This window comes from Cydia fagiglandana, chromosome 17 (genome assembly GCF_963556715.1).
Source record: "Cydia fagiglandana chromosome 17, ilCydFagi1.1, whole genome shotgun sequence".
Taxonomy (NCBI): Eukaryota; Metazoa; Arthropoda; class Insecta; order Lepidoptera; family Tortricidae; genus Cydia; species Cydia fagiglandana.
The window spans coordinates 11,596,799-11,622,089 of NC_085948.1; the positions used below are offsets into that span (position 1 = coordinate 11,596,799).

The 25,291-nt window shown below is 36.8% G+C and overlaps 1 protein-coding gene across 4 annotated transcripts in view; it reads right to left on the reverse strand.

Moving 5' to 3' along the window:
- Positions 1-25,291, reverse strand: part of LOC134672469 (histone-lysine N-methyltransferase MECOM-like) — a 134,391-nt gene that overhangs the window by 75,358 nt on the left and 33,742 nt on the right. For 3 of the 4 annotated variants that reach the window (XM_063530401.1, XM_063530403.1, XM_063530400.1), the window contains exon 2: positions 5,576-5,623. In XM_063530401.1, the coding sequence (XP_063386471.1) occupies positions 5,576-5,623 (48 nt within the window). Of the gene's footprint in view, positions 1-4,866; positions 4,983-5,575; positions 5,624-25,291 lie in introns of those variants that run through there. The other variant, XM_063530405.1, reaches the window with a different exon arrangement.

The window sequence follows — 25,291 nt, forward strand, 5'->3', positions numbered from 1 at the left end:
CAAAAATATTTTATATAAGTACGTAATATTGAGCTAAACTTGATATAAATCATGTTAGAAATTAAACGTTTCGCTCGTACAAAACTTCATAATATGATTGTTCTTTACCATAATTGCGTAACGATTACAAAGCAAAGTTATATATTATCCAACTAAGAGTATGATTCTACAGGTAGAAGTTTCCCAAAGTTGGACGAGGTCACGAGTCACGTTAACATAAACATGATGGCACACTTTATCCGATAAACACGTCTAGGACTGTACCTATAAATAAGTCTGTCGGCCTCTCCACGCAGTATTTATTACATAACATTCAAAAGAGCCTCGGTAATTTTCCGCGGCTTCGCATCCCTGGATCCCTCCTCTGTCAGAACTCCCCCGCGATTGATAAAATAGCTCCGCTGCACAAACCGCCGAAACGGTAGAAAACTCACAAAAGGCAGAAAGTCCTCGACGACTCTCAGCCTAAACGCTTTAACTATGTCCCAACCCCATACTTCAGGATTGCTCACTCCACTTGTCTCCAAAAACCCGTGAATATTTCATAGGATTCTAAGCCTAATAACAGCGGAGCAAGTGTTAGCTTGCCGTGGGGCGGTCGAGATAATGATGGCACTTCAGCCGATGGCTTTGGTATTGCATCTAATTGGTGGTGGTCCTCATGTAAAACTGTTGCACGCGCCACCCCTATATACACATAATACACATAATAGGTACCTATTGTATAAATATCTATTCAATATCCATACTATAGAACTTAGTGACTGAATTGAAGCCTAAATGTGCATTGTAACTAAACAAATACATGCTACTGTGGACACAAATACACAATATGCATCCTTTGTTTAAAGGAGGTAATAGCAAGCTGTACAGGACGCTTTCATACACGCCTAATATTATGCATACCCTCATTATTAAGTGCACACCGTGTAACATCAAACTAGTTCAAGCAATTCGCTTAAATTAGCTGCTCAGTGAGAATATCCTCAAAGGTAACTCGATATAGTAAACATAATCACTTTTTCTGCTACTATATATTATATTTTAAAAGTTAATTACAAACAATGGGATGTTTCAATAAACTTAACTCATTAGTTTCGCTTATCAACTACTAGCTTTCTAAAGAATGGAGGAATATTATGTATACTTAGGTCATAATCTAAAAGGCAACCTTGCTTTACAGGGAATAGGATACAAGTTCAAAAACAATGTATCTAAGAAAGAAACAGTGTTCAGAATACGGGTATATTTGAACGAGTATGGTCATAAATGTGAGACAAGCACTGATTTTAATTAGGGACCGCGTCGAATGCGGCTGTGGCGCGAGGCATTGAACAGAGCGAAAGTACGCGTATTCTTGACGTCAGTTAGGCACGCTACAAACGAGCGACTGACAACGCCTTTAACAATAGATAATAATGTACGTGTCTACAAACACGTAACTATCAATTAACAAGAACAGGTACCAAATATATTGATAATTTGGTCCAAGTCTCGCCATTACTTACTTTGTTACAATACTTCTTCAAATGTGGGCAACTCGGCAATCGTTTTATTGATATTGGGTATGATTAAGTAATCGGGTGATAACGAATCATGAGATAAAACATATTTTGCTTGATATGCGCCTTAGGGCCGCTGCATAATACACGCGAATTGTATATAAATAACGTACAACTCTCGAATTACCAACTATAAATGCATATTAATTTAGATTAAATAGGAGAGGAGGACTTACATAGATAGTGTCTACTTGACTAAAACAGCCGGCCTATTATGGATGGTTTTATCCATCTTTATCCACGTGATAAAATAACTGTCACTTTTTAACACCGTGGGATAGAAAGTGACGGACACCGTTTTATCACGCTGTCACGTAGACAAGAACGACCATCATATCAGTACAGGTCTCACATAGCTGGGCGTTTGTGTATGTACCTACTTAAAACTAGAAACAGTTGACGTGAAAGATGTTTCCAGTATTGCACCTAATTTCGTGATGGAAGCCAGATATATCACATTTCATTTCTCATGCTCTGCAAGTGGCTATTATAATTATGCGCGTGCGATAGAGAAAGGAAATGCTGGGTCAATGTACAAAATTCTTCGTGATTACTTTATCTTTACTAGCTTCGCAAAGGAGCACCGAAGACCGTGCCTCGCGTCACATTCCTGCTGCGACCCAACACCGCGGTTTACGATCCGCATTAATGACAAACGGTAACGACCGGGAAGAGAATCGATTCAGCGCAGATTTTACTATCGACTCGCCATAACAGATGGAATGTTTGCTTTGACGGTTGGGATCAGTTTGGATGTGTTGGAATTAGATTTGCAATATGAAGCTTGATATTAATGAATGTTAGAATTATAAAGTGTGCGGATAAGATAAGTATCAGGACATACTTAAACGTGATAGCACTAATTGATGTATTAATTAATCACATTATTTTTTATCTATAATATGGAAATTATTCTATTTCCATTTGACCACCATTATTTTAATGTCACGAATAGCCAATTCAAAAGGAGTTTAATGAGATATGGAGCTGTTATATCCTCATAATTATTCACCTCTGTTTTGAGCTTATTATCAAGCTTTCGGATTCGAGTGCACTAAGAATAGTAGTCACTAAACTAACGCCAAATGTGCAACAACCTCCGCTTTGCTCATCATCATATCATATCATATGCTTTAAGATATTTTGCTTTGGGGAACGTTATTTATTCGTAATATAAGTCCCCATGTCTATGTGTCGCGACATATGCATATGTGATCACGAGAATAGGAGTCAGAGAGAGAGAAGGTACTAGAAGACTCTGAAACTTGAGATTATCATCGAGATATAGGTAATAAACACATATATTGAGGTGACTGATAAGATTAATAGCGCATAATTAGCAATTGCTGATTTTTTTGTGAGCTTGCTTGAGCAAACTCGATTCTTAAGATGTGATTAGGTATTGGTATCTATTTACCTCTACCCACTTTTTAGGTTTCCGTACTCATAGGGTAAAAACGGGACCCTATTACTAAGACTACGCTGTCCGTCTGTCGGTCAGTCTGTCACTAGGCTCTATCTCATGAACCGTGATAGTGATAGACAGTTGAAATTTTCATAGATTATGTATTTCTGTTGCCACTATAACAACAAATACTAAAAACAATAAAATAAATATTTAAGTGGGGCTCCTATACAACAAACGTGTTTTTTTTTTGCCATTTTTTGCGTAATGGTACGGAACCCTTCATGCGCGAGTCCGACACGCTTTTGGCCGGTTTTATTAATACATATAGTGTGAGATTTTTAATTTTGTCAGTTTAACTTTGACATCGTCTACATTGTTTTGTTTGTATACGATATCTGAATTAATATAATAAATCAACGTAGACCATACAGAGATAACTTTAACGTTCGCTATCTAAGTAGGTATTATTATTTATATAAAAACAGAATTTGGTACTGCAAGCATTCTTAATAGAGTCGTACTAAATAAAAGATTTACCTGTTGTTACGCCTTTTTAGAATAAAGCGGCTTAAGGCCGCTATCAGGAGATAAAATATTTAGAATGATTACCACAACCATCAAGCGAAACTATCTGGTTAGATAGCATCAACACATTACAACAACACGAAACGCCAATATCAATTTTATAAAATATTCAAGTAAGTATTCAAAACTCTGAATTAAATATTTTTTCTTACATTTCTCAGTTCCCTGTAATTGTAATATATTTCCTAGACCGTAGATGGGTAAGTATCTATGGTAACAGCATGTGTAGGTATAAGAATAAGTATCTGAATCTCGCTTAAACCGTCTCTACTTTAGTAGGCACTTTTCCAAAGAAGTTACATGTTTTTTACAGCATGTTTATAATGATTCACTCCTTGTACAGTCAAAAACATTGATTTCTTTACCATTTCATACCTTGTCATATTCACAATCATTGCAAGCAATGACAATGTACGAAATGGTACAAAAATCGAAATACCTTGACCGTACTACTACTAAATATATTTTTCTTTCCTCAGAATAGATAATGGTAGTGAGTCTTGAAAATAGTAAGTTTGTATGACAGGAAGTATTTTTATATAGTTGTTGCGAGAAGGAATCTTCTGTCTTGAATCGATCCGAAATGGGGTCCGGTCGATTGATCTTATACTCGTATGGTTTCCGAACATAGTTAACGACCCTTCATTTTCTCTCTCTTTCTGTTGTCGCATGAAATGCATATATGTAGAAGTAGAATAGAAGAAGAGAGAATGTAGAAGAACGCCATCTACTATTAAGTTTCAAATTAAGTTTTTCCCATTGATTAGGTATGATAAAATCATCGTGCACACTTCGAAATTTTGACGGGTTGCGCGTCATGAATAACCGCACCATATATATAATCGAAATATAAAAAAACCTTCATCATTAATTAATAATTAACCAAGTTCATTCCAGCGGGCTGATATAACCATCCATACCCATAAAAAGTGACAGTCGGAACACTATTATACTAATACGCTGTCCGTCTATCTATCAGCGGGCTCTATCTCAAAAACCGTCGTAGGTTAGACAATCAAAACTTTCAGAAAGTATGTTTTTATTAACGTTATAATGACAAATAGTACGAGTAAATATAACATTAAATTGACACTTATTGACATTTTAATTGGTAGGTTCTAAATATATTACATAATATTACTTATACATAGGTACTCGTATTTAAATAACGGAAGTGTAAAAAATACTGACTTAATCAAATCACGCTTGATTGAAAAGCCATAGCTGCTACATATTAGCCTTGAGTGACGCTTAAGTGGGCATTAATTTTCAATATAAAACGTAACAGTTTATAGACAATAAATCACTTACCTTAAATCTCAAAGTGTTGGTGTCATTCGCCTTGAGACCAGGTGATACTTTAAGCAGCACTATACAACTCATTACCTATTCAAATCCAGTCCACCGCGTACGGCGATTCACATAACAATAATTGTCATTGTCACCGAAAAAATTATATCTTCTTCGTCATATCTCTCCGATAAAGCAAGTAGATAAGACAATAGCCGGATTTACGTCGAATTAAGCGAATCTTAAGATATCGTAGTCGCAGGGGCTGTTATGCGGTAGGTAGGAAGTGGTCAGCGCTTGATATCAACAGAACCAAGGGCACATACGCTCCTGCAGTTGTAATCGCGGCGCGAGTACCTACCTATACCGCATCACATCGGCGACGCCCCGCCACGCGCTGCGATCCGAACATAGCGATACGATAATGTCAGTGTCAAAAGTGTCATTTTTTCAACCATAAACATCACGTCACTGACATATCGGTATCGTATCGCTGTAACAGCTTATAAGCATTTGTTCGAATCGGGCTGGCCGCTATAAAACGGCGGTAGCAACTGCGATTCGCGATTGTCGATGGGCTACAGTAAGTACCTGCTCAATCACAAGATCGTACTATGAGCCATAAGAAAAATTTCACTTGGTACATAGGTATTTGGCGGCATACATACTTAACTACACATAGGTACTTAACTGGCAAAAATACATTATTAACAAGATCAACTTTACTGACCTGTTTTATCATCATTATTTGCTATGGCATCTCCTTCAGCTTCAGCACCTGAAATAGTAAGATAAAGTTTGTAAGATGTTTTATAGTAAATATCTCCAAACAATTGCTCTATGATCATGAATAACTAAAATTCAGAGCCTTTAGACAGGGGAGTCTCTAACGATCACTTGTAATTTTTACTATTTAGTACCAATTAAGTAGAGATACCAATTGGCTGCTAAAAGATGCTACAGTTTCAAAAAAGCCAAAAGCTCAGTTCTATTCGTCCTTGTTTCGCGCTGAAATACAAATACTTATACCTACTTATATAAAAACTATGCAATACTTTAGAGTTTAGTCGATACGTCTAAATGTTAGGTATCGTCTCATTATAATACTCTCTAGGATTTATTGATGTTTCTACACCAATAATCTGTATATAAGTTACACTTGTCCCCATTTTTTATTGGTTTTAGTGACGTTTTAAATAAGATATTATATTCAGGTAATGCGGAAACACTACCTAATAGGTACCTATTAACGGTTAATTGCGAAAATGAACTCTGACAAGATAGAACTATGGATGATTTTCAATTACCCGCCATTTGCACGTGATTCGGATTTGTTTTATCATTCGTTATACTAAGGAGTATATAAGACTAATCATCTAATAGCATAATTATCTTCATGCTCATTTATAATTGTCTATATATGTGATCAAGTAAAGATATAAAGATATTGATCACATAAAATCACATGTATTTAGTAACCTAAAACGACATTGCTCTATTAATGTTCTATAGTTCGTTTTTTTAGCATTAGAAAGAACTTGGAAGAAGGTAAGCGATTTTAGCATGTCTTTTAATTGAAAAACGCTTATTAAAAATCAGTAACTATCATTTATGAAAGCAGAAGAATATAAATGATCGTATTAGATTCATAATTGTTACATATTTGCCGTAACTTATTTTTAAAATGTGTTTTTCAATTAAAAGACACGTCAAGATTGTTTACCTTATTTCTAATGCTAAAAATTACGAACTATAGTAGGGGAGCCCAAGAGAGGATTTTTGTAAATAGTTACCCAAGCGTGTAGATTAGATATGAGTGATCCTATCCATGGAGTCTACTTTAAGGGCCAGATTTTGAGAAATCTTTAACGATCACGAACAGTTTGGTGCAACCGACCCTAACCAGTTTTAGCCAACTACGCTGATTCGTTGGTTGGTGGGGGGTTAAAAAACGGTTAAGTAGATTGTGTTTAATGGTATAATTGTGATATTACTTAATCTGCCAATTATTTGTGAGCATATTCTTAATCTGACAGTTACAATAAGAAAATCGGGTCTCAAAATTTTAACCGTCACATTAAGGAAATGCGTACTTTACAGATAACTAATTGCCTTCAACCTCCCGAAATTTTTAAAGCCTGTACACGCATCCCTACTCGCTGAAATAATAAACTTTATATAGCTAACCTTACATTTTTCCTATCATCTAATGTCACGTTTCCAATAGGTCTCGAATAACTACCAATTTAGCATTGCCGGCTCCCCCCTCCCCTTTCCCGCCCTTCTGTCCGTCAATGTGTAGCGTATTCAATTCTAAATTAGTAGGTAACTCCATACAACAGAACTTTTCGTTAATCATTTATCAGTTTTCGTTACTTGTATCTATATAATCGTTTTATCGTTGTACGTACCAGTATAAGATAATATACCTATCTGATAACGTATCAACAAAAATATTGTCGTCGGGTGACAAGCAAAAGTCACTAAGTACTATCAAAAAATTAAAGTAACAATTCACTTTATAACACTTATAACAGGGTTTATTGTCCAATAATTTCAATGGTGTTAGTTAGTGACTTTTGCTTGTCACCCGACGTTGTATATGTAGGTATATTTAACGATTTTAACGAAGTAAAATATTCACGCAAATTATCTTTAGTCGTACGATCAATTACGTCTACTAGTTTAACATCGATAAACCCAGAGATACCAAATATATGGACGAGAAAACATTTAATTTGCACCGATCTCTCGAACAATTTGTAAGTCGAATCGGTGCAAATATATATTCTTTTTTTTAATATATAATATAGGAGGCAAACGAGCAGGTGGATTGCCTTAATATAAGCGATTACCGCCTCCCATGGACACCCGTAACACCAGAGGGGTTGTAAGTGCGTTGCCGGCTTTTAAGGTGGGAGTACGCTCATGTTTTCTTGAATCGGCGCAATGTTCAACTATACCTCATGGCTCCTCAACACGATGGGCCAACGCCGGCCACTCCAAGGGACGCATTTATGCGTTACGCTACGTCTTACGTAGGCGAACAACGCGCGAACGCGGCGCGGCGCGGCGCGGCGAAATCAATCCTTTGATGCCCATAGAAGTGTCCTACGTAAGCGATCTCGTTGCGAACGCGGTGCGGCGCGATTTGCACGCGAATGTCAGGCGGCGCGGCGCGGCGCGGCGCGGCGGCGGCCGCTTTCGCCGCGCCGCGCCGCGCCGCGTTCGCGCGTTGTTCGCCTACGTAAGACGTAGCGTTAGAGGGAGCAAGTTACATTGCTATCTCATTCTACCGCATGGCTGCGTCCCTTGGAGTGGCCGGCATTGGCCCAAGGTGTAGAGGAGCCATCAGACTTTATCGCAATTATCCCCCTTATTAATTAAACTTGAACAAGCCTTAGTTATTTTTGGTTTAATGTTTTACAAATTACAACTAACCTTACAAATTTAATAGGTAAGTAGCTACCTACTTAAGCGCGTTTATGAATAACCTCTTATGTCACCACCGAAAATGCTATGGTATGCCTAAATTTGTAATATTTGTTTACAGAATGTCCTTTCACTTATGTGGCGTGTTGGGTATGTGTGATTTTATTCGCATGTATCGTAACATAAACTTTTACGTGACGACGCGTAGGTACAATCGGTGATCGTCCGCTTTTTAGGGTTCCGTAGCCAAATGGCAAAAAACGGAACCCTTATGGATTCGTCATGTCTGTCTGTCCGTGCATGTCACAACCACTTTTTTCCGAAACTATACTGTTGAAACTTGTTGAAATTCTGTGAACCGCATTAAAATTTTCACACAAAAATAGAAAAAAGAACTATAAATTTTGGGGGTCCCCATACTTAGAACTGAAACTTACAAATTTTTTTTTCTTCAAACCCATACGTGTGGGGTATCTATGGATAGGTCTTTAGGATATATCCATATCCATAGGAAAATGATATTGAGGTTTCTAATATCATTTTTTTCTAAACTGAATAGTTTGCGCGAGAGACACTTCCAAAGTGGATTTGTGTGTGGGCCTTCCCTGTAACTTCTAAAATAAGAGAATGATAAAACTAAAAAAATATATATGATGTACATTACCATGCAAACTTCCACCGAAAATTGGTTTGAACGAGATCTAGTAAGTAGTTTTTTTTAATACGTCATAAATCGTAAACCGCAATTTTATTATGTTACTTGCTGCTACGGAACCCTTCATGGGCGAGCCCGACTCGCACTTGGCCGCTTTTTTATTTAAGGTTTTAAATTTGCGCAACACAGTATCTTAAATTTATTATACGCGTCACATTTCGTTATAACAAAGATAATGGAATACATTGGTTATAATAATAGTTTTATTTCATATGTAACTAATTATCGCTAACAACAGATAAGACTGCTTCACCGTGTGACTCACGAACATTATCATATACGGTAGACAAAATAATTCTGATACTATACACGTCTTAGTAACAAAGTATCACACATTTTTTCCTAGAACGGTCTCAGAAAGTATAATATAATAACGGAATACAGGGAAATACAGTGTAGATAAAATAAAATAGCGAGCGCTTTTTTTTTATTTAGCCGGTTCGATTCCCGGGCGAGACAAGCGAATTAAAAAAAATCTTTAAAAGCAGTTGTTTACTTTTTTTAAATAAAAGAATGTTTTCTATAAGCCAAATGAGCTAACTTAAGGTTTTAAGGTACCTTACCTCCAAAGCCCATTATTTTTTCCACACTGTATAGGGGCTATTCATAAATTACGTCATTTCAAATTAGGGGGGGGGTCTGGTCGGGTGATGGTAGCATGACGTAGAAGGAAATGGGGTCATTAGAAGCATGATTTTTGGATGATTTTAGGGGGGGAGTCAAAATCGTCAAAAATCGATGACGTAATTTATGGACAGCCTCATTACGCAATGCAAGCTGGCACCGACAAGCACTGGCCACCCCCTGGTACCAGCTAATCGAGCTCAATTGCGTTAACTCATCCACTTGCGTGTAATTAATGTAATTACTGACACCCTTCAATCAGTATTGTCTCACATTAGCGTCACATCACATGGCCCGCGCTTCCTGTTGTAGACTACGGATAAAGGAATTTGTAATCAAAGCATACGGTCAAAACCACACAGGCTTAGGGCAATACCGTAAAGAATCATAGTTCTTTTACCTGAATATTATTATACAATGCACATATGAAACACAAACGTCTATAATTTTATTCATACTTAGTTTGAGTGTCTTCTTCTTTTTTGTAGTTACTTCACTCTTGACAGAATGGTCGTGGTCATCATCGATTGGTACCGTGCATCACAACACGCCATTCGTAAAGAGAGAGAGAGAGAGAGAGAGAGAGAGAGAGAGAGACAAAGGTGTACCTAATTAATCTACCCTCAATTCATACCATAACAACAAACGTTGTCGACAAATGACTACATTTATTGTAATCTGGAGGAATTAACTAGTATCAAGTTGGTAAAAGTCCAACTTGTTATAAATTAATTTGAACTTCCTTGCAAAATAATCTGAATTTAGTGTGATTTCTGACGAGTTTACTACGCATGCTTAGGTATACACTATACATTTAGCTTTATTTACTTGACTCTTTTGGTTGGTCTTTTTAACAAAGATAATATGTGACATCCCACGGAAAAAGGTACCTTATGGCGGTTGGCGCTTATGCTATTATTAACGCCGCTCCATAAGGTACCTTTTGCTGTGGAACCTCACATATATTGGAACTAGTCAGAATGTGTCATCCGGTATATCTAACAGCCAATAATTAATACTTATCTTCGGTGTCAGCAATACCGATCTTTACTTTGAAAATATCAGATAAGTCAACAATCATAAAAGTACACTTTATGATTATAAGAATAATGATGAACTATACATTTTCTTGGTAGATATACAGTCTATCAATAATTGATTAATAGGATATGATAAGGCAGGTCAGTTACGAAACTATGTGCCTAGTTATAGTTACTTACGCATTTTTTGAACTTGCAAAAACAATATGTTTACACTCATGCGCATGTATACAATATTTTACTTCTCAAGCAACAACGATTATGAAATTATATCGCACAACATACCTGTATATTTGTCATCTGTAAAACTTAAATAATCGCAATTTATATTGATTGAAGCAGCCCCCGTAATAATAAAGTACCTAAAAGAAACAGACTGCGCGATTGTCCTTTAGGGTGAGCGCCATACGCAACAACCAAAACATCTTGAGACTACAACGGTACAGTTACCCGAACACCTTTCCACCTACTTAGTTTCAATAATACTGGAGGCACGCGACAGGACACTGCCACAAAAGCAATGCACTACAAACCATCATTACGAAGAAAAAGAAGTCAGCCAGCTGCCTCCTACTTCCTCTTCTTACAAAACTGTGTAATACAAGATGTGCGTATTGTGAGGCCGTTTATTTTAGGGCTCATTCATTATGGCACTCAATTTGGCGCGTGTTCTTATCTTTCTATGTGTTTATAGACTGTCTGTGTGTTAGTCTCGATGAGTTTATAGACAACGCGTGTGTGTACGCGTGCCGATGCCGACGGCACTCCTTGATAAGCGGAAGTGATCTTGAAAGGGTTAGTATTGAGGTCTAATAAAAACCACATTTAAAACAAATCTATTTGTTATTGTCACTGCTTGTGACTATAAGTATCTTAATTATTATTTAAACAATTTTCATTTTTAACAATTTCACTGGAACTAACTTTTCATACTCGTACTATACTGAACTGTCACCCTATAGGTAAGTACATGAGAATAACAGCGCCCTCTTGACAATGATCATGTATTACTGGTCAAGCTTTACGTAAAAATAGTTGTAGTGTAGGTTTGGGCTACCTCGTTAACCACTACCAGGCCTGTCTCACTCCGCGATTTCGTCGCTTTGCTACAGGTAGCTAAAAGTCCATCCGTTCGACCCCAATTTTGGGGTTTGCCATAAGCCGCGCGGGGCGCTGTCGCCACCTAGCGGCCATATGTGTGCTGATCGTGACAAACGCGTTTGAGTGAGTGAGTTTTCTGTACCTAGTACTATTATTTATTCTGTGCCACTACCACATTCGAATGAGGAACGTAAGTTTGTTCTCTTAATATCATACCTATTTGGACCGTTGCGGTCTGGTTGAAAAGGAAAAAGCATAATGTCAACTGCACACTGCCATACTTTGGTTAAGACAATTGTATGCTCGTCGGCGTCAGCTTTGAGCGTGCACGTTTCGTGGCCGAGGCGTAAGATTTGTTTAGATTCATCCAATAATATTTAGTTTCGTTGATTTCCAAAGCATAAACCGAGACTCGCAACTTACCCTACTCAATATCGCCAACTTTTTTCATCCACCAAATTAATATCACCGCACAAAGCATTAGATTGAATATTCATATGAACCCCAGGTCAATATTAGAACCAGTTCAAGACGGCCATCTGCCGGGGGCGGCTTCTTCCGCTGCATTGTGCGCTGCGCACGCGCCGCCGCTGCAGCGCAGCTTGGCTCATGATCAGCTTGTGCGGGGGTCAGGGAACTTAGCCAGGTTTATAGATAAGATAAGAATAACTAGGTAGTATCATGCTTGTAATTTTTTTATACATTCACAATATATACATACCTACTACTACACTCTTTATACGAAAAGTCCAGAAAGAAACGATAATAATAGTTTATTTCGTCGATTTCTTTACACTTGTGTCCTTATAAACGCATATACTAAAAAACTAGTTGTATTTGTTGTGCCTTTAAATCTTTTTGTTGATATAAGTACTAAAAGTTTTTAAATGACATACCTACATGCCATAGTCTAATAAAACATGGTCTGCTCATTCCAGAGTGACACAAGCCTACGTCATAATAACATGGCCGCTATATATAGCGCTATCGCATATTATCATATAGCGCTGTCGCATGATGACGTAGGCTTGTGTCAGTCAGGTGACCTAGAAAAGACGGGAAGAGAGTACCAGGCGGAGTATATTATTATACCATGCCTACATGCTATTTTTTTTATGGACCGGTGTTCCAATACTTCCAATGGTCTGTTTGAGTCCTGCGGGAGGTGTACATTTTTCAATTTTTCCTTTAGTTTTATTTCTTAAACACACACACTCAGGCTACAGGCCAAACGTCTAGAGAACTTTAAATAGAGATATCGTCAGAATCGGCTCCGTTTTTGGGTCGCTCGATTTCTGTTTTTACTTTATAACAAAAAAAAATCATATGAATAAAAACGCAAACGGCATATTTTTGTGTAATAAAGTAACCCTCAACGGTCAAATGACGGTGTCAGTACCCTTGTTGGCACAGAAGCTAAGCCCCTGTAACGGTGTTTGCCGAGCCAATTTATGTCCCTCATTACGCCACTGTCAATAATCTACTTATCTACCAGCGACACGCCTCGCGACACTAGCAACGAACATCTGTAATAAGCTAATATTAGGGCATTTTCATTTTAACTTGTAATTAAAAAAAAAAGTAAGTTTTAATAACAAAACTTCCGTGAAACACTGACATCACTACACCTTAAGAAGCAAAGTCTCCCGCGGCGGATGTCTGTTTGTGTGTAGGTATGTATGTTCGCGATAAACTCAAAAACTACTGAACAGAATTTCATGCGGTTTTCACCGATCAATAGAATAATTATTCAGGAAGGATTAGGTGCATATAATTTGTTAAGGTTTTGTGTAACCCGTGCGAGGCCAGGGCGGGTCGCTAGTTTTAAATATATTAGAACGTTTTACTAGCAAATTTTCAATCTTCGACTTAAAATACATAAATGTTTTAATATATTTAATACGCGACCTATTGTAAGTTATGTTTAAGAGATGTCTAACCGTCATTTTCCTGACAAAATGTATGGGATTTGACATTAACCGTCAGTTTTGTGACGATTTCTAACCGGCCGTTACTATATTGTCCACAGTTAAGCGAAACACCCATTAACGACTTATAATCTCGATCAAATATAGATTTTTTTTTTTACAAACAGGACGCGGCCTCAAGTTTAATATAATATTAAATTCGTAGCACAAACGTAGGGATTTTTAAATATCAAATAAAGCTACTAGCAGTCTACTCATACAAGACAGCACAAGGAAAATAATGAAAGGGAAAACAATTATGGTGTGCAAAATAAAAGCTTTCTGAAGATGTCAAGTGAACAGTGAAACTGAGTATTCCTACAAAGTTTACTGGTAGAAAAAATCCGGCGTAAAGTCGGGCGCTGAAACATGTAATAGACTAAAAAGTGAATTTACTGTATTCGGGGCCCCCAAATAATAATCATGATCATACATCGTTATCGCGGGAGCAAATACGATTTGACAATACTGAAAGATTATAAAAAACAGTCAAAAACAGAAATGACATTCGTATAGAGAAACGTTTATACCTACGACCTTAAAATGTATAATTATTTTATTGAATATCAATGCTATCTTACCTCCATACTTGACTTGATTGGTACTTAAAAAGATTACCTATTAGGTACGCAACCTTATCAGTCAATTTAGACATTTGTCAATCATGACTGATCTTTATTTGTAACAACATAATCATAAATTTATTAAAGAAGTGGTAAAACAGACTGCCCGTTTAGTAAAAACAACACCCATTACAACAGTAGCAGTCGAAAGATCATTTAGCCAATTAAAATGGATATTTACTGCACGACGCCGCAGATTAAGAGTAGAAAACATAGAGAAAATTTATGTCGTATATTACGAAAATCACTTAAGATCAACAAAAATTAAATAATGTTGTACAAAATAAATCATGAATATTTATTTGATATGTCGATTCCGGGTCATTATTTACTAACAGAGTGTAAAGCAAGATTTATGAACATTATGCAACAAAAACTTCGTGCTATGTATGATGAACTTCTTGGAGGCTTATAATGTGTAGGCAGAAAGGTCTGTTTTTACTAAACGGGCAGTCTGTTTTACCACTTCTTTAATAAATTTATATTTGCTCCCGCGATAACGATGTATGATCATGATCATTGAACAAGTAATACAGATAAGCGAACGATGATAAAACAAAAGCAGAGTATCATGGATTAATTCGCGCGCTATAAATTACTTAACGTCTGCAATCCTTATAATATCAGCACACAGCTACAGCTTATCAAACCACTTGTATTCTATTACACAATACGAAAGCACAACACAGACCCACAGTAGATGAGTGTATCGTATCGGACGTATTGTCCATTGTGTCGCTGGCCCATTGTTCCCTGTGTATGCTACACCCAACATCGATCGACTTACGTGTGTGTTATGACTTCTAGTAGTGACAGCCGAGAATAGAATCGGAACGATATGTAACATATTTCATGCTTCTCTATGGATTCATCTATGATTGGAGCAAATTCCATCCAGTAGCATTTCACATTAAGAAAGACGGGGTAAATCGTTCAAATAAGTAGTAAGCGTAAGGATTCTTACTCGCCATACCATACCTGAAGGTGGGCGATAGAACAAAGAAGGCAAAATTAATTCGTGCAAATTCTGCGCACATTCTCCATAATGAATCCGAGTTTGATAGAACACCGACTGGCAAAGAACTCAACGTTTACTCGTATGTTCTAGATTAAACCGGGTCTTTACTAAATTTCAGATGTGTAAGGAAATGACAAAAATCAGGAACTTATACACATAAATAACAAAGGAGCAAATCTCTTTAATAACAGAAGCGAAACAGGTAGGTAACCCATAATGCATACAAATCCTTCCACAAAACAATATAATACCAGAAACCACAAATTATATTTAAGGAAACAGGAATAAAAGCGTACACTAAACACATTCAAATGACAAATCCGCCCCACGACGTGATTTAGAGTTGATCAAATAAGTAAACTCCCTGACTGTAATATGCTTCCAGATATAAATTGTCATCATGTAATTGTGGTGGGCGATTACAAACTTATCGCTACGGGTGGCAAAAATACGAACTAATCCCTTCCTGTTCAAAAGAGCTTATGCGTTCATACTCCTTTCTGTACACGTACGCCCTATATAAATGTGGTTAATATTTTCTTCTGAACCAGTGGCGCCTCGTTCGTGTTTCGAATACGTTTGTAGTAGTATAATGACTGCGTTTGCTGTCAGCAGAGCAAATCCAGGGCGGCATGGCGCGGAATGGTCCCGCGCAGCGAAATCCGCGTTTCGTCGCCAAATTACATGATTTATTGTCATCGCAGATCAAGCGGTGATTTTGCGCGCAGTACACAAGGGGAAAATACTGGCAAATCAATTATACTTCTAGATATGTGATATAATAATTATAAAAAAAAGAAAACGCATCACTATTTGAACATCTATAGTGATTAGATTTTCACATTTTCACTTTTTTGAAGACTATTAATATTTTTTTAAAGTTTCGTAACTCAAAGAAAAAAACTTATTTCAAGTTAGCTATTGTTTTGAAGACAAAAAATGTTTTTTTTTTAAATGGGTATTTTGTTGTAAATTAAAACAATATTTAAAATATAATAATAACAATAAACAAACAAATATTAAAAAAAAATCCACGAAATCTAATTTTTATTTTAGATTTTATTTTTAGTCCCAATACAAACCGAAAACAAGCAGTGTGACCCAGACAGCTACTAAGGGGGAAATAGAGGCAATATGGAACGAAAATATTATAACAAAGTGTAAGCTATATTGTGAATGTGACAGTCCGCGTGGCCCCCACGCCCGTTTAAGGGTTAATAGCAAGGGGTCGTCCTTATAAACTGAAGAGATTATTTTAAACAATTACACCGACGCATTCATCATTTTCACCGATTAATATTGGAGATTATCCAAATTATGACGGCTAATCGTGTGACAGGCTTGCTGTCTATTCGAATATACATACACTAATAATATCTTGCTTATAATAACTGCCTGATTCGAACTTTAAGATACGTGTTTCTTCAAACAAAACGGTACTTTTGACACTGACACACCTAATTCATATCGTTTCTAGATCTATTAATTGACGTATCTTGAAGTTCGAATCGGCCAGTGAGTAAATTCGTATTTCCTTTGTAATCAATTAGATATAAGTGATCAACTGTTTTTCAAAAAAATTGCGAAGTGTAAGAAATAAAAAATTTAGGTACTTACCAAAATTTATTTTTAATTAAGTATTTAGAGAGACAAGACATCTAACAGTTGTAATATGTTAAGAATAACCTACATTTAAGTGAAGGCTTATTTATTGCAAGCCATTAAGAAACTCGTTAACTTTAAACATCAATCACACCTCCAAACCCCATAAACGCAGAGCGTGTAACCTCCCGCAGTCTATTAGGAAAACTGCATTTCCTGAGACACGCAATAAGGCGGCAGCAGTGACATCAAACACGAGTTAACTCTCAGCGACCCTCCTTTATCAATGGAGACACGATCCGTTAAGTGGCCGAGCGGACCCCGCCGGTGGAGAGGGGAAACAACCTAAGAATACTATCGGAAATAATGGAATTTTTAAGTTCCTTAGAGTATGTAGAATAACTGCCGTATTCGAACTTCATAATTGAAGTTAGGTTGTTCTTAGGTTGTTTCCCCTCTCCACCGGCGGGGTCCGCTCGGCCACTTAACGGATCGTGTCTCCATTTTACAAGACACGACAGATATTTACAAGAGACGACACTAGATCCATTCTAGATACGTTATAATTTAGATATCAACTAGTTCTCTTTTGCAGCGCAATTCGGGCAACCAATGTCACTTTTACGTTAGATAGAGTAAGATATCTATTAGATGTGAATTGGATCTCGAAGTCATATCCTGTGGAAATCGTTCAAGTGTATCTCCAGAATCGCGCAAATGTCAAATTCGACAGGTTAGATCTTAAACATATCGTTATCGTATCTTGGTGATGTCTAAATGATAGCTAATAGATGTCTATTTCAAAATCGGAATCGAGCCCTAATTTTCTTACAAAAAGACGATGCGCATTGTGTTAAAAATAGGTACAAGACCAAAGTGATCCCATAAGCCCCACTTGCACCATCCCACTAACCCGGCGTTAACCGGTTAATCCGTTAACCCAGTATCAAATTGTACTGGTAACCATGGAAACTTCAGGTTTAACCGGTTAACCCGGGTTAGTGGGATGGTGCAAGTGACCCTAAGTGTTCCGTGAACAAAGTTTTGTACGGTACACTAATGGCTCCTCTACACGATGGGCCAGCGCCGGCCACTCCAAGGGACGCATGCGGTAGAATGAGATAGCAATATCACTTGCTCCCTCTAACGCATAAATGCGTTCCTTGGAATGGCCGGCGCTGGGCCATCGTGTAGAGGAGCCATAAAACTCAACAATTTCTAATCAGCAGCAACAGTAAGATAAATAATAAATGGTTGGTTGGGAAGGAAGCTAAAGACAAGTGATAAGTTGATAACAACGAAAAATATTCCGAGATTAAACTCATTTTATTATAAGATTTATAAGGCTTCCCTTATATACTAAGAGGCTGCACACACATAAATATCAAGACTTACATCCACTAACACCAAACCAAACATTGGTTGGGTAATATACCTGCTTACACCACAACAGTTGTAAAATAAACCAAAATGGCCTTGCCAAAAACATTTTATGAACACCAAAATTGTCATATAGATAGTGAGTACGGATTGCATTAATATTGACATATGTAATGCTGTATTTTCAAAGTTCTATTTCAAATTATATTTTTATTATGTAATTTGTCGTGTGATCAACTTTGTTGTTTGTATGAGCATATTCATTGTTTTACTTAACTAAGCAAATTTGTTCTGAATATTATAAAATAAACTATTCTAATCTACTTTAATCCGAGTGGGCGACAAGAACTACTCAAAAACAGATCAATAAAAAATGCCAAAAACGACGATACGCCCAACAGCAATTAATTACAAAGTGTCAGATATAGTTGTCTATCCCTTTACGACGTCGGCGATTGAATTCCCTTCTCACGCGACGGAGGAGGGAGGATTAGACGGCACGCGACGCTACAGATATTGTCCATTTGCCCACATATTGCTCTTGTTAATATCATCAAGTTGATGTAATGGGATAGTGTAACACTGCATCGAAAAATTATTCACATAAAAATATAGGATTAAAAACTTCTTTTACGTCAGTGATTCTGATAGCTGTAGACCTCATGTACCCCAAAAATTTCCAAAATTAGAATAAAAAATATATTTATAACTACCTATATAGAATTTATCAAAGTACACGGGAATTGGTTGAGAAATATATCTTGTAACGCAGAGGAGAACTGCCGGACAAACATGAAAGCATTTAAACTCAACTCAAGCTAAAACGGAGACCATCGCTCTCGCTCGTCCAATAATATTTTTACTGTTATACATGAACCAAATACTACACAAGGTCAAATTATGTAATTGCATACTTAATTAAACGGCTGCCGAACTTTTACTTGATCAAGTTAAAGCATACCGTACACTACATACTCGCAAAGAAACCCCGGGAAAACAAGGCAAACATCAAGTAACATCAGCGACTAATTACAAACTTCGCGTTGAATAACATAGACGTCACGTTTTTTGTCAGTGCGCCGCACGACCCCTGTCTCCCCTAAACAAGCGGAACATAACAAATTTAAAACGATTCCGCTTTAATACCGCGAATGCAATATGTTAGTGAATGTACTTTCTAAAGATGTAATATTTGATAATTGATATTCTGTTTATTTTGATGGCTGCACACATCGGTATTTTTTAAATGTTCTTTGATATGAAATAGCGACCATGCACATGGCCGAAATAAACTTTCATACTTAGACTTTATTACCAAAATGCAAACATCGGGACAAACAATAATCTTGCAGCTTGAGCAATTCTCAAAAAGTTTGTAAGTACATTTCGAGCACATCTTAGATTTCTATAAAAATTAATAAGAAACATTCCTTTTTGTTACCACATTTCCTTACACATTTGGTAACAAAAAAATAATGTTTCTTAGAAACTTTCTGGGACATTTTAGAAAATGTGTTGGAAGTTGTTCAGCTTTGTGTACTTTACCAGCATACCAATTTTTATAGAAATCTAAAATGTGATCGAAATGTACACACTTTATAAGAATTGCTCTTATAAAAGCTTGTTAATCTGATTTTCATAAATAGTTTTCAAATCAAAATGCAAAGTGTACATTTGTAAGTAATTACTTAATAACATAATCGTAACAAAAATGAGTTGTCAGTTGTTTTTCCTCGCATATCGCAGTGTTGAGGGTTGTGCCATAAGTGCATCTCGCCGGGGTTCCGCAGCATATGCCCGCGCGGGATCACCCACTGATAATGTTTCACGCGATTGTGATCCGAATCCCCGGGCAAAATCATTGAGTGACGGTTGTGCACAGTGCACACAGCAATATAGAGGTAAAGAAAAATATTTTTTATTTGTCAACATGTTGACTTTACACAAAAAATGCTAATTAAGCACTAAATATCTGAGATATCTGCTCCGTAAACAATCAAAACTTTGTTATTAACTAACCAAAAATTGGTTTTATTTTATTTCAAGTGACTAACGAATACATATTTATCTCTTCCTAATTTTGAATAACAGAATTAAATAACTAAGATTAGTAATCTATAAGACTTAAAATCTAAATCTAAGAATAAATAAAACTACAGTGGCTTAGCTACTACATACTGTATTTTTTTTCGCATACATATAAACGTAGCTCATGCCTAATAAGCAATTCGTAAATAATAAATTATAATATTATGTATTGTAGTATTGACAGTGGGTGTTAAAATAGTACGGCTTTGTTGGTATTGTCAAATTCATTCATTTTGTGTATTAATTATAAAGAAATAAAGAAAATACACCACAATTGCAATGATTATCTCATAAGTACGAGAATTAAAATACGAAAACTAATCATTCAGCTAGATTCTTCATTTATTTTACAATTCTAAATACCTACTTAATCTTTAATTTCTTTTTGTAGAGTAAATATTTAAATAGCATTTGTATACCTACCTTACAAATTTCGAACTGTAGCAGTTAACTGAACATGTAACGGTTAAGTAGTTACTTAACCGTTTTACGGTCGCAGTGTACGCGTCCCGTCACCCAGCGGTCTGCTCAAATACAGATATGAAATAAATAGCCGCGCCATTACAAATAATGGCTCAACTAACGCGCTAATGTCTCACAACTATTTGTCATCTCGGTTAAAAAACGGGGGGCATGAACGTCATATAAATTAACATGAACGTCGCGTCGGACATTTAGTGCCCTAAAAAACTTAGGAGACAATTGACGTTATTGTGCGCAAAATGTAATGAACCATCAAATAGAAGCTAATAAAGGAAATATGACTGTAGTATATTTCAGCTAAAAACAATAGTTAACTACTACTTAATGTTACGAATGTTTTTATTTTTATCGTTATATAGTTTTATAAATAACATTATGTAACTGAAAATAAGTTTTTGGCAAAAATTTCATTTTTGGTACAAGCTTTTATCGCTGACTGTACTTTTCTTACGACATACAACTAATACTCATCGAGACAATTCTAAAAACCCCTAACACAATTAGGTTGCGTTGTCTTATCACAGACTTTCTATGGCCACCTCCTGTCTCCTTCATCAGATCAGCTTGATGGTACCATAATATTGCATTGTCATCCGATTTATACATGCATGCAAAATCTTGTAAAAAGTAATCGTCTTTTACGAAAATATATAAAAAGAAAGATCGACGAGTAATTTAACCGTTTAACGGTTCAGATTAACAAAAATACTCAATTCGATTTTCATCGACTTTTCAAAATCCTAAAAATTGTGCATAGGAAAAACATACATATTTAAGGATGATTTTATAGGGTGGTCGTTTTTGCCGTATGATATCCAAGTGTGCCCTATAAAGGGTTAAATAATATAGATTTTCATAGCTGCGTGAAAATCAGTAGATATTTGTACGAGTATGTTACCGTATCGGTCAAGCAGACTTTACTCCGAATATTTAATTGTATATTTGCTATGAATAGGTCACGCGAAAACGCGAGATTTCTTTATTTGATGAAGGTTAATATCCCTCAATAAACACAATAACGTTTTCATAAAAACCCTTTAAACCCAAATTATTCCCTATAGCGTTCAAAAATATTTTCCCTCTGTTCATTTAAACGCTTATGTGTCTTCAAAGAGCACTGTGTACTCAATGATATTCAATTTTTTGTGGTCATAAAGCTCGTGACACACGAGCGACAGCGTCAAGAGCGCCGTCACGGCCGTCACCGAGCTCTCGCTCGTAAACTAACGGGTTAATGTGTTTCCCATCAGCTGACGCTTCTAAAATACCTAATGCTATTTATAGGCATAGAATAAAGCAGGCCACTGACGAGCCTTCCAAATGGATGCCGTTACAATGGATTCATCCAAATAGACGGCATCCTAATTAATTGTACGTTTTTCACATTCACGGACCGATTTTGGATTGTAGCCACGCTATTTGGACTGTTGGAAGGCTCGTCAGTGGCCACCTTAACAAGAATTTTTACCGTAGTCTTGTTAGCTGATGGAAAATTTTGCGGTAGATAGTTTTACAGAGTAAGTAGTTTTTTTGTATTTTGGAAATCCATACCGACAAGTAATACATATTTTTCATGTTGGGGCTAATTGTGCCTACTTCTTATATGATGCACTGTGTGCTTCTAATTTTAATGGCATTTCAAAATATTTTGTGATGTTGGTTTTTTCTGTTAATGGGACTAAGTATTTGTTTGCAAATCTATAAAGTAACTGTAACATTAGCGACTATTAGTTACCAACTTAAATAATTTTAAGTGATTGCCCGACACAAAACTATGTACGAAATATATTAACAAAACGTGTTTCATCTGTCTAATATTAAGTTACATGTATTTATTTTCCATCCAAACAAGAGAATGTCACCTTATCGTCAAAGAACTCGCGTCAAAAGGAGCGCGAAGCCCGCGAAATGCCCACACCGCGGCACCACCGCCCGCGCCTGCAGATAAAACAAAGCGCGTTTGATCTCCCACCCTGCACACTTGCAAGTATTCCAACACGCAATTTACCCAAGAAAAGTTCACCATTGTCATAATAATTACCAACAAGGAGCATCCACGGGCTTCGCACTTCCCTTGTTTCATAAATTGTAACAGTTTCCCGAATTTTCTGAAAAACAATCAAAGTTCGGTGGATGACGTCATCTGGATCGCGGCGAGGCCTCGGAAGGGAATTATTGTTATTAATTAGAGAGGGTTTGTTTAATTAAGTAGGGCGCCAATCACGCCGTCATCTTGAGTTCGACGCCAGTCTTGCTCAACGTCTTTGTTACATCTCTGCCATAGACCTATGGACGCTACGATACGATCAAATATTAATCAGTTGTCTTCAAAAATACTTAAAGCAAATACTAAAGTCTAATTAAACTACTTTTAATCAGAATTGATTCCTATAAGACTAACTGTACCCAATGTAAAAACATTTTATGGTAAATTTTATCTTATAGGATTATGTTTAAAAAAAATGGCTGCAAAAATTATATTGAAGCCCAACGTTTTTTTAACAAACAAAACAAAATTACAATGCACTCCATTCTCTTAAAAGAATTTCAATAGCTTCTTTAATAAATGTTTTTCCGTCACTTTTTACAATACAAATAAAAATACGTCGCAATTTTGTTGTTTCCGACATTATCCCCTAAAGGTTTTATTTCGACTTTCCCTCTGAGACATTCTTTGAATTCAAGTAAGTTGATCTAAGTGGACAATAGATCTATTCTTATACGAAAATACAATCTACAATCGAGTCGTTTCTTGCGGGGTCTACGCCTGCATCGCTCGTCACTCCCCAGCGATAATGGAGTGGGATAATTTTAATCGTGCGCGAATTGTTGAGCGTAATGTCCCGGCCACGTGGCGCGGTCCTAATTCACACTGAACTACATATTCTTAATGGCCGTCAAGACTGAATGTCTTCAGAAGTTCATCAGTTAAATTTGATTAAATTATTTGATATTACGGGTAAATTTTGCTTTGCTTCAGCAATTGTTAATTGTTTATACGCCAGAATTCTAGAGGTATAGCATGATCTTATTCAAAAAATCTTATTGGAAATGCTAGCACCAATAATGTTTTTCGCCCGCATCAAACGCTTCCCTTAATCACCGCCTACTATTTAATTTCCCACTGACGCTGCGCCGTAAATTCAAAATATTCCCATTCCTCGGATCACAGCATTATGCCGTCCCATTCATTCCCGGGAATAACGAAAATTCTTTAATTCCTTGTGCAATTAACATCCAGCGTCAGTGCCGAGGCAAGCCAAGTGTCATCGTAAGTCTTGGAGTCATTAAGGGCATCTGCAGCGCGCTAAATAACGAAAAAACTCCACGAGTGGGGGCGGGGGGTGCGATGAGATTTTATTTAACAAAGTCTATATTAACCCCGTGCAATTAGAGAGAGTTAACGAGCAGCGGTAATGACTGCTGGGAGGCTATTCTTAAAGCATGCGACATACTATGGGCTGAACGGTGGATGGCATCATTCTGATACCGAGTTTAATCGATTCTACACTTTCTACTACTACTACTACTACTTTCTACTAGATAGGACCTAAGGAACTCAAGTATTAACTACGTCATTATTTGCGTGACTTTCAGGTTAAATACTGCCATACTCATCAAAATTCGCATCAAGACTTCGCTGGCTTAGACAGCTCGAGGATTGTCGAAAAAGCTGAAGGTTTACCTACAATTTGTTAGCTTTCCCCATATGATATGACACTATAAATCAAAAGATTTAAAAATTCCAATAAGACTATTTTTTTTCTTCTTCTGCAGGTAATTTTTCTACTTAACAAAACTGACCGTTGGAAAAAAACTCCGCTTCTATTTTACACGGCAGACAGCCTAGAGGACCAAGTCCAACGAGATGGTGTGATCAAATATCCGCCCAGATGGACATCACACTAAGCAACGCTTTCCACAAAGCAACCGACAGGGAGAAGTGGAGAGCTGCCATAGGTAAAATTCGCAAGCGGAGTCACGATCCTCAGCAGTGAGGGACCGAATTAGAAGAAAAAGAATTTTACACGACTTTGAGAATAGGCACACTGCACTTTGACACATTACCAGAGAGTGATGCGAATCCAAAGCATTTGAATATAATAATCGTTGCGAGGCAGCGGGCAGCTATTTATTGTTTAATTAACCCGTCGTCCGGCTCGCCGTTACGGGTTAGCACCCCGCTTGTTTATGTTAATGCAAAAATGGGAAATTAGCCAAGGAAGCAAAATCTTAATTTCCCTTTTTTCCAAACAATGAGAAACCTTTAGGCCTATAACGGGTACTTTACACTACAGACTTATCGCCGTAGGAATTGAAGATCTCTTAAAAGTGTTGCAAAAATCAAATAAGTAGTAAAAATTCATTTAGAT